At 40.1% G+C, this 15,172-nt stretch overlaps 1 protein-coding gene across 2 annotated transcripts in view; it reads right to left on the bottom strand.

Annotated features, from left to right (window-relative positions):
- Positions 1 to 14,927, bottom strand: part of LOC120065323 (complement C3-like) — a 55,514-nt gene extending 40,587 nt beyond the window's left edge. Inside the window, exons 1-13 of one of the 2 annotated variants that reach the window (XR_005478662.1) lie at positions 14,798 to 14,927; positions 11,324 to 11,519; positions 9,173 to 9,341; positions 8,445 to 8,515; positions 6,261 to 6,349; positions 6,089 to 6,171; positions 2,865 to 2,952; positions 2,591 to 2,693; positions 2,305 to 2,425; positions 2,089 to 2,204; positions 1,743 to 1,895; positions 1,443 to 1,652; positions 6 to 200 (exon numbers count right to left, since the gene is read on the bottom strand). Coding sequence is in view for 1 of the 2 variants with exons in the window: in XM_039016229.1 (XP_038872157.1) it covers positions 6 to 200; positions 1,443 to 1,652; positions 1,743 to 1,895; positions 2,089 to 2,204; positions 2,305 to 2,425; positions 2,591 to 2,693; positions 2,865 to 2,952; positions 6,089 to 6,171; positions 6,261 to 6,349; positions 8,445 to 8,515; positions 9,173 to 9,341; positions 11,324 to 11,519; positions 14,798 to 14,916 (1,713 nt within the window). In the remaining variant the exon portion in view is untranslated. The remainder of the gene's footprint in view (positions 1 to 5; positions 201 to 1,442; positions 1,653 to 1,742; positions 1,896 to 2,088; positions 2,205 to 2,304; positions 2,426 to 2,590; positions 2,694 to 2,864; positions 2,953 to 6,088; positions 6,172 to 6,260; positions 6,350 to 8,444; positions 8,516 to 9,172; positions 9,342 to 11,323; positions 11,520 to 14,797) is intronic. The other variant, XM_039016229.1, reaches the window with a different exon arrangement.
- Positions 14,928 to 15,172: the final 245 nt, after the last annotated feature.

Below are 15,172 nucleotides of genomic sequence, written 5' to 3'. Positions count from 1 at the left end.
CTTACCGATCCCATGCACGTATCCTTGACGTCGACCCACACAGAGTCAGACACAACCTCTTTCTGGCCCACGTGGTAATATGCCACAATCCGGAAGGAGGGGATCATATCCTTGTTCACCGTCAGAGAATGTGTCACCAGTCCTTGTCCCTTCCTCCACTCTAACCTTTTGGAGGAAATGAGATGTCCTTTGCTCAAGATCTGTGAACACAAAGACTTGTCAGTATTCATCTCTATGGGGAGGACAAACTGGCACTAACTAGAAAAGAGTGCCAGCCAGTGATGGGTGGAGTCAGAGAGTTCCTGGTTTAAGTAAAGAACAGAGTGGGAGGCCTCGATGCACAACTGAGCAAGAGGGCAAGTACATTAGAGTGTCTAGTCCTCAACTGGCAGCTTCAATAAATAGTACCCGCAAAACAGCAGTCTCAACGTCAACAGTGAAGAGGCGACTCTAGGGTGTTGGCCTTCTTGGCAGAGTTGCAAAGAAAAAGCCAAATCTCAGACTGGCCAATAAAAATAACACAGACACTGGATAGAGGAACTCTGCCTAGAAGGCCAGCGTCCCGGAGTTGCCTCTTCACTGTTGACGTTGAGACTGGTGTTTTGCAGGTGCTATTTATTGAAGCTGCCAGTTGAGGACTTGTGAGGCGTCTGTTTCTCAAACTAGACACTCTAATGTACTTGTCCTCTTGCTCAGTTGTGCACCGGGGCCTCCCACTCCTCTTTCTATTCTGGTTAGAGTCAGTTTGCGCTGTTCTGTGAAGGGAATTGTACACAGCGTTGCACGAGATCTTCAGTTTCTTGGCAGTTTCTCGCATGGAATAGCCTTCATTTCTCAGAACAAGAATAGACTGACGAGTTTCAGAAGAAAGGTCTTTGTTTCTGGCCATTTTAAGCCTGTTATCGAACCCACAAATGCTGATGCTCCAGATGCTCAACTAGTCTAAAGAAGGCCACATTTTTTGCTTCTTTATTCAGAACAACAGTTTTCAGCTGTGCTAACATAATTGCAAAAGGGTTTTCTAGTGATCAATTAGCCTTTTGAAATGATTAACTTGGATTAGTTAATACAATGTGCCAATGGAACACAGGAGTGATGGTTGCTGATAATGGGCCTCTGTATGCCTATGTAGATATTCCAATAAAATCAGGCATTTCCAGCTACAAAAGTAATTTACAACATTAACAATGTCTACACTGTATTTCTGATCAATTTGATGTTATTTTAATGGACCAAAAATGTGATTTTCTTTCAAAAACAAGGACATTTCTAAGTGACCCCAAACATTTGAACGGTAGTGTATATATCTTTTTTTTTTTTTTTTTTTTACATACCACACGATACACACCATGCAGCATTTTTACCCTGTAATGTTGCCAACCAATGCATCACAGCTTGGTCAAATGCACAAGTCTAAGTGATTAAAGTTGACTGGTACACACCAGGTAGGTTATCTCATGTTTGTCATGTTGGGCCGCAGGACTGCTGCCGAGGCTTATGTCTATTTTGAGTCGATCTTCGATTTTGACCTCTGCAGAATGGATGTTTATGTGAATGTAGTTCTGTGAGTTGTCTTTTGATTTATAGGGCTTGGCAGTCATCGTCTGTGTGCCCTGCCTGTCATCTCCAAGTACATTGACGTTGGTCTTCACCTGTGTCGAAATAGAGCAACAAAATGAATGACTACAAGGTGTCAACACTTCTTGACACAATTAAAAAACAAGTTTGGGTTTTGAACTTGCCATGATGTGCAGCTCAGCAGTGCCCACATCCGTGTTAATTGTCATTTTGGCAATACCATTGTCATGTGTCCTCCCCTGCTCTATTTTGTTGTTGTGTAAAGCCTCCACATCGATACCTTTGGCTGGAGAATCATCTGGATTGGTCACATACACCTAATGGTACAAATTGAAAGTGGTACAATTAGACCAATAGGTGGGAAAGACAGTGCAAGCCCAATATACCATCCTACCCCTTGACCACCGTTACTTGGTTGGTTTCCATGGTTAAAATAACTAGGCAACACTTTGGAATAGCATAGTAATTGAGTTCATGTAGAACACAGTGATTGAATGTTCTTAAATGTACCGAGATGTCATAAGGCATTCCTGGTTTGAAGTACAGTGGGGTCTTCTTGAAGTGAATGCTATACGGTGACTTGACTATGAAGATTCCCTTTTTCTCTGCTTTCACCATCTCACTCCCTGAGGGATAAAACCAACACCTTCCCTGTTTTGAGACTGAACACAAACGCACACTTCATAAGATGCAAAGGTATGCACGTACCACAGACACTCTACTTACCTGTGTCTGTTAACACATTGACTGATATGTAGAGGGATTTCTGCAAAAGGTTATTGATGTCTGGGAAAGTTTCTTTAATGTGCTGTATCTTCAGAACCGCTTTGCCCACTCCTTCAATAAGCTGCATTCGTAAGAAACAAAGCAAAGATGCCTGTCTGTCAGACTTCTTGTGATATTCTAGCTAGAGAGCTCATCAAACATAGACTACCCATGGTGAATGTTTGTGAATACCTATATGTGTACCGAATTATCCAAATAAACTCCCGCCCATATTACATGCACAAACCTCCACTCTCTGGAGAGAGCTGGGAAAACTCGTCCTGCCATCTCCTTGGATCACCCCGAACACCACAAAACCCGATCCTGTCACAGGCTTCCCAAACAGGTACCTTCAAAACCAAACCATATAGCAATACCACCACAGAGAATTAGGGGGGGGGGGGGGGGGGGGATAGAGGAGAACTGTAAATGAGATTATATGTTAAGTAGCAGTTCTAGTTACTAGTTACCATGGAAATAACAACAATAAATATATTTTGACATTCTACAATGGCTCCAACCTGGCATCAATGTTGACCGATAGCTCATCATCATCAACGTAGAAGAAGGACTTGCTCACTGTCAATTTGACTTCAAAGCTGGGTAGAACTAGATAGGAAGAATTAATATCCTGAACTAAAACATAAATGCAACATGTAAAGTGTTGGTCTCATGTTTCATGAGCTGAAATCAAAGATCCTCAACATTTTGTTAACACACAAAGTGTACTTCTCAAAAATGTGGTGCAAAAATGTGTTTACATCCCTGTTAGTGAGCATTTTTCTCCTTTGCCAAGACAATGCATCCACCTGACAGGTGTGGCACATCAAGAAGCTTGTTTTGGGGACAATAAAAGGTAACTCTAAAATGTGCAGTTTTGTCACAGAACACAATGCTTTGAGGGAGCGTTGCACTGTAGGAATGAGAGATGAAACTGGGGGTTTGCTGAAGAATTTCTGCACAAACTGTCAGAAACCGTCTCAGGGAAAATCATCTGCGTTCTAATCCTCACCAGGGTACTAACCTGATTGCAGTTCGGCGTCGTAACCGACTTCAGTGGGCAAATGCTCGATTCAACTGTACTGGGTAGATGGCAGACAGCGTGTATGGCGTCATGTGGGCGAGCGGTATGCTGATGTCAACGTTGTGAACAAATTGCCCAACCCAAAGTGCAGTGGCGTTATGGTATGGGTAGACATAAGCTACGGACAACGAATGCAATTGCATCTTAGCGATTGCATTTTGAACGCACAGAGATACCGTGACGAGATCCTGAGGCCCATTGTTGTGCCATTCATCCGCCACCATCAACTCATGTTTCAGCATGATAATGCATGGCCCCATGTCTCAAGTGTCTTTACACAATTCCTGGAAGCTGAAAATGTGCCAGTTCTTCCATGGCCTGCATACTCACCATCGGTTTTCTAATCCACACCCCTACCTTTTTTTTAAGGTATCTGTGACCAACAGATGCATATCTGCATTCCCAGTCATGTGAAATCCATAGATTAGGGACTGATTAATATATTTTTAGTCTGTTCAACCTCTCTTTTGTATCGGCCGAGATTTCTAAAGATTGGAAAGCTTCCGTAGTCATCCCCCTCTTCAAAGGGGGTGACACTCTAGACCCAAACTGTTACAGACCAATATCCATCCTGCCCTGCCTTTCTAAAGTCTTCGAAAGCCAAGTTAACAAACAAATCACTGATAATTTATATGCAATCCGGTTTCCGAGCTGGTCACGGGTGCACCTCAGCCACACTCAAGGTCCTAAACGATATCATAACCACCATCGATAAAAGACAGTACTGTGCAGCCGTCTTCATCGACCTGGCCAAGGCTTTTCGACTCTGTCAATCACCGTATTCTTAACGGCAGACTCAACAGCCTTGGTTTCTCAAATGACTGCCTCGCCTGGTTCATCAACTACTTCTCAGATAGAGTTCAGTGTGTCAAATCGGAGGGACTGTTGTCCGGACCTCTGGCAGTCTCTATGGGGGTACCACAGGGTTCAATTCTCGGGCCGACTCTTTTCTCTCTATATATCAACGATGTCGCTGTGGCTGCAGGTGATTCCTTGATCCAGCTCTACGCAGACGACACCATTCTGTATACATCTGGCCCTTCTTTGGACACTGTGTTAACAACCTCCAAACGAGCTTCAATGCCATACAACACTCCACTTCCGTGGCCTCCAACTGCTCCTAAACGCTAGTAAAACTAAATGCATGCTCTTCAACCGATTGCTACCCGCACCTGCCCGTCTGACTAGCATCACTACTCTGGATGGTTCTGACTTAGAATATGTGGACAACTACAAATACCTAGGTGTCTGGTTAGACTGTAAACTATCCTTCCAGACTCACATTAAGCATCTCCAATCCAAAATGAAATCTAGAATCTGCTTCCTATTTCGCAACAAAGCCTCCTTCACTCACGCTGCCAAACATACCCTCATAAAACTGACTATCCTACCGATCCTCAACTTCGGCGATGTCATTTACAAAATAGCCTCCAACACTCTAATCAGCTAACTGGATACAGTCTATGACAGTGCCATTTGTTTTGTAACCAAAGCCCCATATACCACCCACCACTGCGACCTGTATGCTGTCGTCGGCTGGCCCTCGCTACATATTCGTTGCCAGACCCACTGGCTCCAGGTCATCTATAAGTCTTTGCTAGGTAAAGCTCTGCCTTATCTCAGCTCACTGGTCACAATAACACCACCCACCCGTAGCACGCTCTCCAGCAGTTATATCTCACTGGTCATCCCCAAAGCCAACACCTCCTTTGGCCGCCTTTCCTTCCAGTTCTCTGCTGCCAATGACTGGAACGAATTGCAAAAATCGCTGAAGTTGGAGACTTATATCTCCCTCACTAACTTTAAGCATCAGCTATCTGAGCAGCTTACCGATCGCTGCAGCTGTACACAGCCCATCTGTAAATAGCCCAGCCAACTACCTACCTCATTCCCATATTGTTTTTATTTACTTTTTTTGCTTTTTTGCACACCAGTATCTCTACTTGTACATCATCATATGCACATATATCACTCCAGTGTTAATTTGCTAAATTGTAATTACTTCGCTACTATGGCCTATTTATTGCCTTACCTCCTTACGCCATTTGCACACACTGTATATAGATTTTTCTATGGTGTTATTGACTGTACTTTTGTTTATCCCACGTGTAACTCTGTGTTGTTGTTTTTTGTCGCACTGCTTTGCTTTATCTTGGCCAGGTCGCAGTTGTCAATGAGAACTTGTTCTCAACTGGCCTACCTGGTTACATAAAGGTGAAATAAAAAATTAAAATTAAAATTAAATTGACTGATTTCCTTATATGAATTGTAACTCTGTAAAATCTTTTACATTGTTTGCTAGTTGCGTTTATATTTTTGTTTAGTTCATTTAGTTTATATAGGCGCTATTTATTATATACAAACACTCCAAATCCTAGACTAGCCAGGACTGTTCTTAAAGGGCAATTCCACCACCACTTTCTTTTTATTGAAAACGGTGCATTTCTAGGTTTTATTGAAAAAAATATATAAACTAAAATGTTCTACATAATGGCATCATTAGAGATTAAAACATCTTGTCTTTTTAACCACAGATTATATAAATGTGCCATTTTTACATATGTAGACTTACAGTATGGTTCTGGAGATAATGAATATGAGGTTGAAAAGTGGTGGAATTGTCCTTTAATTAAAGACTACCCAAATGAATACCCTTCTTACCATATTCTTTCACCTCGAAATCTGCAGTGAAGTTCTTATGTGGGGTATTCTTGAAGTTGGCCACCACTTTCCAGTTTCCATAGCTATATTAAGAGAGAATGAGAGCAGAAGAGTTCACAGGCAAAAGTTTTCCTGATAAGTGTGTTAGGATGATTGAATAACAAAAACAAACCTGGTGATCTCTGGGACAGGGAAGGCTTCAGATTTCATTCCATTTTGTGGTTTGTAATTTTTCTGCATTAAGGTGATTCCATCAGGATTCTATAAGTAAACAATATACAGTCGGAAGTTTACATACACTTAGGTTGGAGTAATTAAAACTCGTTTTTCAACCACTCCAAAAATGTCTTGTTCAACAAACTATAGTTTTGGCAAGTCGGTTAGGACATCTACTTTGTGCATGACACAAGTAATTTTTCCAGCAATTGTTTACAGACAGATTATTTCACTTATAATTCAATGTATCACAATTCCAGTGGGTCAGAAGTTTGCATACACTAAGTTGACTGTGCCTATAAACAGCTTGGAAAATTCCAGAAATTTATGTCATGGCTTTAGAAGCTTCTGATAGGCAAATTGACATCATTTGAGTCAATTGGAGGTAGTCCTGTGGATGTATTTCAAGGCCTACCTTTAAACTCAGTGCCTCTTTGCTTGACATCATGGGAAAATCAAAAGAAATCAGCCAAGACCTCATTAAAAAAATTGTAGACCTCCACAAGTCTGGTTCATCCTTGGGAGCAATTTCCAAATGCTTGAAGGTACCACGTTCAAACAATAGTACGCAAGTATAAACACCATAGGACCACGCAGCCGTCATACCGCTCAGGAAGGAGACGCGTTCTGTCTCCTAGAGATGAACGTACTTTGGTACGAAAAGTGCAAATCAATCTCAGAACAACAGCAAAGGACCTTGTGAAGATGCTGGAGGAAACAGGTACAAAAGTATCTATATCCACAGTAAAACAAGTCCTATAATCTACATAACCTGAAAGGCCGCTCAGCAAGGAAGAAGCCACTGCTCCAAAACCACCATAAAAAAAGCCAGACTACAGTTTGCAACTGCACATGGGGACAAAGATTGTACTTTTTGGAGAAATGTCCTCTGGTCCTCTGGTCTGATGAAAGATGAAGATGAAGATCTGATGAAGATCTGTTTGGCCATAATGACCATCATTATGTTAGGAGGAAAAAGGGGCAAGCTTCCAAGTCGAAGAACACCATCCCAACCGTGAAGCACACCATCCCAACCGTGAAGCAAGGGGGTGGCAGCATGATGTTGTGGGGTTGCTTTGCTGCAGGAGAGACTGGTGCACTTAGTGGTTAGAGTGGTTAGCCTAGTGGTTAGAGTGTTGTACTAGTAACCAAAAGGTTGCAAGATCGAATCCCCGAGCCGACAAGGTAACTATCTGTCGTTCTGCCCCTGAACAAGGCAGTTAACCCACTGTTCCTAGGCCATCATTGAAAATAAGAATTTGTTCTTAACTGACTTGCCTAGTTAAATAAAGGTAAAATAAAAAAATAAAAAAATAAAAAACGTCACAAAATAGGTGGCATCATGAGGCAGGAAAATTATGTGGCTATATTGAAGCAACGTCTCAAGACTTTAGTCATGAAGTTAAAGCTTGGTTGCAAATGGGTCTTCCAAATGGACAATGACCCCAAGCATACTACCAAAGTTGGGGCAAAATGGCTTAAGGACAACAAAGTCAAGGTATTGGAGTGGCCATCACAAAGCCCTGACTTCAATCCCATAGAAAATTTGTGGGTAGAACTGAAAAAGCGTGTGTGAGCAAGGAGGCCTACAAACCTGACTCAGTTACACCAGCTCTGTCAGGAGGAATGGGCCAAAATTCACCCAACTTATTGTGGGAAGCTTGTGGAAGGCTACCCGAAACGTTTGACCCAAGTTAAACAATTTAAAGGCAATGCTACCAAATACTAATTGAGTGTATGTAAACCTCTGACCCACTGGGAATGTGATGAAAGAAATAAAAGCTGAAATAAATCATTCTCTCTACTATTATTCTGACATTTCACATTCTTAAAATAAAGTGGTGATCCTAACTGACTTAAGACAGGGAATTTTTACTCTGATTAAATGTCAGGAATTGGGAAAAACAGAGTTTAAATGTATTTGGCTAAGATGTATGTAAACTTCCGACTTTAACTGTACATGATATGTGAAAGAATACATGGACGGATCACAGATAATTAATCTGTTGCTACTCAAGATTGACAGTAGTAAACATTAGTAATGCCAGAAAATACCTATTTTGTCAACTGGCCATATGCATCAACCATGACTAAGGAAGCATTCTCAATGCTGTTTCATTTTTTTATAAGGACAACTTACCATAATTTCCACATTGATGATATCTGTTACAGGCTCTAGACCGGTGTTTAAGGCAAAGACTCTGTAATACACTAAGAATGCAGTTTAAGATGTTAGGTTCATATAGTGTAACACCCTTTTATCTGTGGATTAATTAGAGTAACACAATTTTGACTCTGGGTCAAAATCACCCCAATGTTCATCTCCCAGCTAGCTAGATACCTCATTTGCACATGCTGTATATAGATTTTTCTACTGTATTATTGATTGTATGTTTGTTTATTCCATGTGTAACTCTGTGTTGTTGTATGTGTCAAACTGCTTTGCTTTATCTTGGCCAGGTCGCAGTTGCAAATGAGAACTTGTTCTCAACTAGCCTACATGGTTAAATAAAGGTGAAATTAAAAATAAATTAAAAAAGATAAATGTCCATTAATGTTTCATGTGACTTTCGACCTGACCCCAAATTAATCAAACTGATTCACAGGGGTAGACTGGCCTTCTGGCATTTCGGGCAAATGACAGATGGGGCGGTCCATTTTTACCCCAGTGGGCCTGTCTAACTAGTTTTTTTTATCTGGCGAATATTGGGGGCCCCAAGAAAGAAACATGGTAGCCTCAAGTTAAAAAAAATGGTCCGGTTCGTTAGAAATAATAGGGTCGATTTCTGGTTACAGTCCGCCCCTGAGCAGAGGTGATTGCCGAGCAATGCTAATTCGAAGGCTTTAGGTCAGTGGGCTCAGCCATACCTTTACTTTCTGGCGTGTAAATGGTTTTGTCCGTTTGTACAAATATGTAGCCGGTTTGAAAGGAGACCAGGACTACTTTTTCAAGACTGTGGCCTGGGAACTCAGCTTGCAGGTACACATACTGGTTCACTGTGTAGTCCTCATCAAAGAAGTCAGGTCCCTCCAAGATCTGACAAGTTTGAGAAAACAGAAGTGATGAGGATTTTTTGTGCGAAGTACACGACCACAGGTAAAATACTGAAATTAATATCTTACATGAAGTGATCTCAGATACAGTGCCTTCATATCCTTTGACTTATTCCACATTTTGTAATACAGCCTGAATTCAAAATGGATTAACAAAAAAAAATATCACCCATCTACACCCCATTATGACAAAGTGAAAAAATGTTTTTAGACATTTTCGCAAATGTATTGAAAATTAAATGCAGAAATATCTCATTGACATAAGTATTCACAATCTTGAGTCAATACTTTCCAGGAGCACATTTGGCAACGATTACAGCTGTAAGTCTTTCAGGGTAAGTCTCTAAGAGCTTTCCACACCTGGATTGTGCAACATTTGCCCATTATAATTTTCAAAATTCTTCAAGCTCTGTCAAATTGGTTGTTGATCATTGCTAGACAAGTATTTTCAAGTAGATTTAAGTCAGAACTGTAACTTGGCCACTCAGGAACATTCACTGTCTTCCTGGTACTGTACGCAACTCCGGTGTATAGTTGGCCTTGTGTTTTAGGTTATTTTCCTGCTGAAAGGTGAATTTGTCTCCCAGAGTCTGGTGGAAAGCTGGCTGAACCATGTTTTCCTCTAGGATTTTGCCTGTGCTTAGCTCCATTCCATAATTTTTTAAATCCTGAAACACTCCCCAGTCCTTACAAGCATACCCATAACATGATGCAGCCACCACTATAATTGAAAATATGGAGAGTGGTACTCGGTAATGTGTTGTATTGGATTTGCCCCAAACACAACACTTTGTATTCAGGACACCTTAGAGGCTGCTACCCTCTATACATAGACTTGAAATCACTGGCCACTTCAATAATGGAACACTAGTCACTTTAATTATGTTTACATATTTTTGCTATACTCATCTCATATGTATAAACTGTATTCTATTCTACTGTATTTTAGTCCATGCCCCTCCGACATTACACGTCCTAATATCTATATTTCTTAATTCCATTATTTTACTTTTAGATTTGTGTGCATTGTGTGTATTGTTGTGAACTTTTTTATATTACTGCACTGTTGGAGCTATAAACACAAGCATTTCGCTACACCTGCAATAACATCTGCTAAATATGTGTATGTGACCAATAAAATTCCATTTGATTTGATTGCTATGCCACATTTTTTTGCAGTGCCTTGTTGAAAACAGGATGCATGTTTTGGAATATTTTTTTATTTTGTCCAGGCTTTCTTCTTTCACTCTGTCAATTAGGTTAGTATTGTGGATGAACTACAATGTTGTTGATGCATCCTCAGTTTTCTCCTATCACAGCCATTAAACTCTTTTTTAAAGTCACCATTGGCCTCCTGGTGAAATCACTGAGCGGTTTCCTTCCTATTCGGCAACTATGTTAGGAAGGACGCCTGTATCTTTTTAGTGACTGGGTGTATTGATAGACCATCCAAAGTGTAAGTAGTAACTTCACCATGCTCAAAGAGACATTCAATGTCTGCTTCTTTTCGAGCCATTGGAAAACCTCATTGGTCTTTGTGGTTGAATCTGTATTTGAAATGCACTGCTCGACTGAGGGACCTTACAGATAATTGTATGTGTGGGGTACAGAGATGAGGAAGTCATTCAAAATCATTTTAAACAGTTTTATTGCACACATGGTGAGTGCATACAATGTATTATGTGAGTAATACATGCACGTTTACTCCTGAACTTATATAGGCTTGTCATAACAAAGGGATTGAATACTTATTGACTCAGGACATTTCAGCTTTTCAGTTTTGAATTTGTAAAAAAAAAATTACATTATGGGGTATTGTGTGTGGGCCAGTGACAAAAATCTAAATATAATCCATTTTAATTCACTCTGTAACACAACAAAATGTGGAAAAGGTCAAGGGGTGTGAATACTTTCTGAAGCCACTGTACATTTAATTTATGTAAGGAGACATATATAAAGACTTACGTTAACGTCCATAAGTGCCTGGTATTTGTTAACTAAATTCAGGGACACACTTGTAGATGCGAGCAGTTTATCTTTTGCAGGGAAGTTCTTCACCGTGAGTTTGACATTGAAATCACCCCCTGAGTAATCTTGAGCTTCAACAAAGACCCTCTCCATGCTACCCACCCGTAGAGGGTTAGGAGCAGACATGACATACCTGCAGTGGTTAAGAGAGGAGAAAGGAAGATTAAAAATATGGAGGGTGGAAGATTGATTTGTACTTGACTAAGGCCGGGATTTAATTCAAGGCACGTCATAGCACAGCACACTATAAACAGACTTTAAAGGTAATTTACAGTTGAGCTGACACGCGCAGCATTTACCACGAATGTGATCTCCGTGAATGTTGGAGAAAATGCCTTTAAAAGGCATATTGTTGGCGGTCTAGTGCACTCAATCCCGGCCTAGACCTTTTTGTTATGGAATGACTGACATCTGATCCGTGTGTGTGTACTTGCATCTGTTTGCATATGTGTTTATTGGGCATCTGTCTGCAGAAACATGCTGTGTTTGGAGCAGCATAATAATCCTTTTTAGTTCCCATTTCTCACGCCATTCATAAAGTATAGCAAAATGCTGTAATCTGCAGAGACCATCATTGTGTGTCAGAAATGTATTACCCCTGAACAAGGTTCTAGTAGGCTTATGTACAAATTAGAATTGTGCAATAACAGAGCATAAGATATCTATGTTACACTGAATGGATTTGTTCATTAGTTAAATTATTGTTATTAAATGTTATATTCCAATGTTATTAGTTATATTCCTATTCCAATATTATATTTCAATAAAAAAAATGTTTTTAATTGTAACGGTTGTCCTCCTCCTCTTCGTCCGACGAGGAGGAGTAGGGATTGGACCAAAGCGCAGCGTTGTTATACGACATGATATTTATTAAACAAGACGAAAACTAAACACACTTGAGAATTTACAAAATAATAAACGAAGTCAACAGACCTGAACAAACGAACTTACATAAACACGAAGAACAAATGAACAGGTACAGACGACACAAACGAAACAGTCCCGTGTGGTGCACAGACACAGACACGGAAGACAACCACCCACAAACAAACAGTGTGAACAACCTACCTTAATATGGTTCTCAATCAGAGGAAACGTAAAACACCTGTCCCTGATTGAGAACCATATCAGGCTAAATGACAATGAACCTAAACATAGAAACACATAACATAGAATGCCCACCCCAACTCACGCCCTGACCAACTAAACACATACAAAAACAAGAGAAAACAGGTCAGGGACGTGACATTAATGAATTAAAAACAACTATTGAAAACCTTTTGCTCCTAAATGTAATTTCATTGACTGCTGGGATTTAAAATCTTGCATTATTCAAATAATATTCAGTGTAATTGTACATAATGGAATGTATGGATCAACAAAGTAAGAACAAAGTAAATTCATGTGCAGGTGAGTTAAAAAGAGTCACTTTACAATAAATCTCCTCATACTGCGGATATTAATAGTGACATGTGCAACACCATTTCCCCCCCATATTTTATTTAAATAATTAAAACTAGACTTAGCTTTTAATTCTTACTTACTAAATCATTTCCAAATAAAACGTATTAAATGGAGTTTAAATGTAAACTGAACCCATTTATTTCCCTTTATAGTTTATTCGCCTAAGCATGACCTTCAATTTTTTTCCAAAGGTTGCTTTTTGTTGTTGTCAGCAATTAGACATTGTTCTTAGGAGGGGCTAGTTACCCCCTAGTATCCTAAATGTCAGTTGGCTTTTCATAGCCGAGCATTCAGAGGTAGAGACAGCAGAGGTCGAGACGGTGGCTAAAGTAAGCTGATGTTTGTAGAGGTTGTTTAAAGAAAACCAAACCACAGATTACAGTTTCTCCCGGCCAATAGACTACTTTCAGGGTGAGGAACTTCTTAACATCAAGTTGTAAAATCCCGATCTTCCTATTTGACTTAAAAGGTGAACAATCCCTTTAAGCATTCCCCCCCTCCTTTTTTATAATATATTGTACTTTTTGGTGTAATCGCAGGGGATAAAATTCAACTGGTGTGTCATAACATTACGGTACCCGCAGTGACCATGCAAACAAAACATGAATAAATCCACAAAGCATGCACAGTAACTGGTAAACAATAAATTGTATGGCGCTGTAACGGCTTCCGTCGGTAGAAGGAGAGGAGGACCAAAGCGCAGCGTGGTATGTATCCATATTTATTACTTCTTCAATACAAACAAAACAATAAACAAACGAAAACCAACGAAGCTACAGTCCTGAACTAGAGAACATAAAACACATGAACGCACAAACAGGAACAATCACCCACAAACCAACAGTGAAAACAGGCTACCTTAATATGGTTCCCAATCAGAGACAATGACAAACACCTGCCTCTGATTGAGAAGCATATTAGGCCAAACAACAAACCCAACATAGAAACACAAAACATAGAATGCCCACCCAGCTCACGTCCTGACCAACTAAACAAAGACTAAACAAAGGAAATAAGGTCAGGAACGTGACAGGCGCTAGCCACGTATCATCCACAGTGTAAAAATCATCAACTAAAAAATAATCACGACAGCTGTGATGGAAACTATACATTTCGGTACAATTTTATAAATGCAGACAGATAATTTGTTTGTTTGACATGTCATCTTTTTGTGTCTGTAAAATTAATTATGCGAGAATATCTGTGGAAACTCCTTTATGCACAAATATTGATATAATAACCATCATATCGAGCTACATTTGTGAGTCACGCGATGATATGGTGTGTGGTCCTTCCACTACGATCTGGGAAACCATTCAGTTTATTAGGCTACAGATTCAATCATGAAGTTATGATGAACTTCACAGGGTGGTTAAAAGTGCACAGTGATCTTGATACTTCTTTCCAATAAATATTGAGGGTCTTATTCTGGTAATATGATGATCGATGCTTGACTGCTGTTTGACAAATACAAATATTCTCTCTCGCTCTTATCCATAATAATCTCATCTACTAGACTAGCCTACCCGCACTGTATCTGTGAGCGGTTGGCTAGAGCGCATTTGCCAAGACCAGAGTAGGCACATTTGCTATTTAACGCAAGTTGGAAATGCGATGGAAACACATTGAACTTCTGTGTGTAATGGACTACGTCATTATTGTTATTGTTGTTATTATTATCGTCATTGTAATGCACTACGTCATTACACACAGATATTTATCCATAACTAGTCAATTTTATCCGCAACAAATCCGTAATGTTGCCAATTGGATGGAAACCTAGCTATTAATACTACCATTTTTAGAAGTACTACTTATTATTTATCAATGTTTCTATGATAAGTTTACCCTGACAATTCTTGGAATGATGGCTGATGTATTGCCTTTACAATTGTGGGACCAAATGTTGTACCACGTTGAAAACTATCTTATTTATGATGTACTCACAGCACTTCACCCTTGGAGAGCATAGGGAGAGACAGAGCCACAGCGGCCAGCAACACCAGCTCCACCCGCATCATGTGAGTCTGATTCAAATCCAAATTAAATTGCTGCACCCGTTGCATTTTCCTGACCGTAACTGCTCTTGACCCTCCACATTGGGACGGGTGCCAGACAACATGCTCACCCTCCCTCCCTGTATTTGTTCTTAGCAGAATTGGGAATTCCCAGGACAGCGACATACAAGACACCCCTTAAATCCTACTTCTGCCACCTAATTAATGAGACTCCTCTTAACTGTGTGTAATTCTTTATTTATTGCTGTTAAGTCTATACCTATGCATGTCAGTGCTTAAGATGGCATGTGGGTATCTTAAAAAA

This window comes from Salvelinus namaycush, chromosome 2 (genome assembly GCF_016432855.1).
Source record: "Salvelinus namaycush isolate Seneca chromosome 2, SaNama_1.0, whole genome shotgun sequence".
Taxonomy (NCBI): domain Eukaryota; kingdom Metazoa; phylum Chordata; class Actinopteri; order Salmoniformes; family Salmonidae; genus Salvelinus; species Salvelinus namaycush.
Note: the sequence above shows the minus strand (reverse complement) of the source record. Positions and strands in the feature narration are given on the sequence as shown.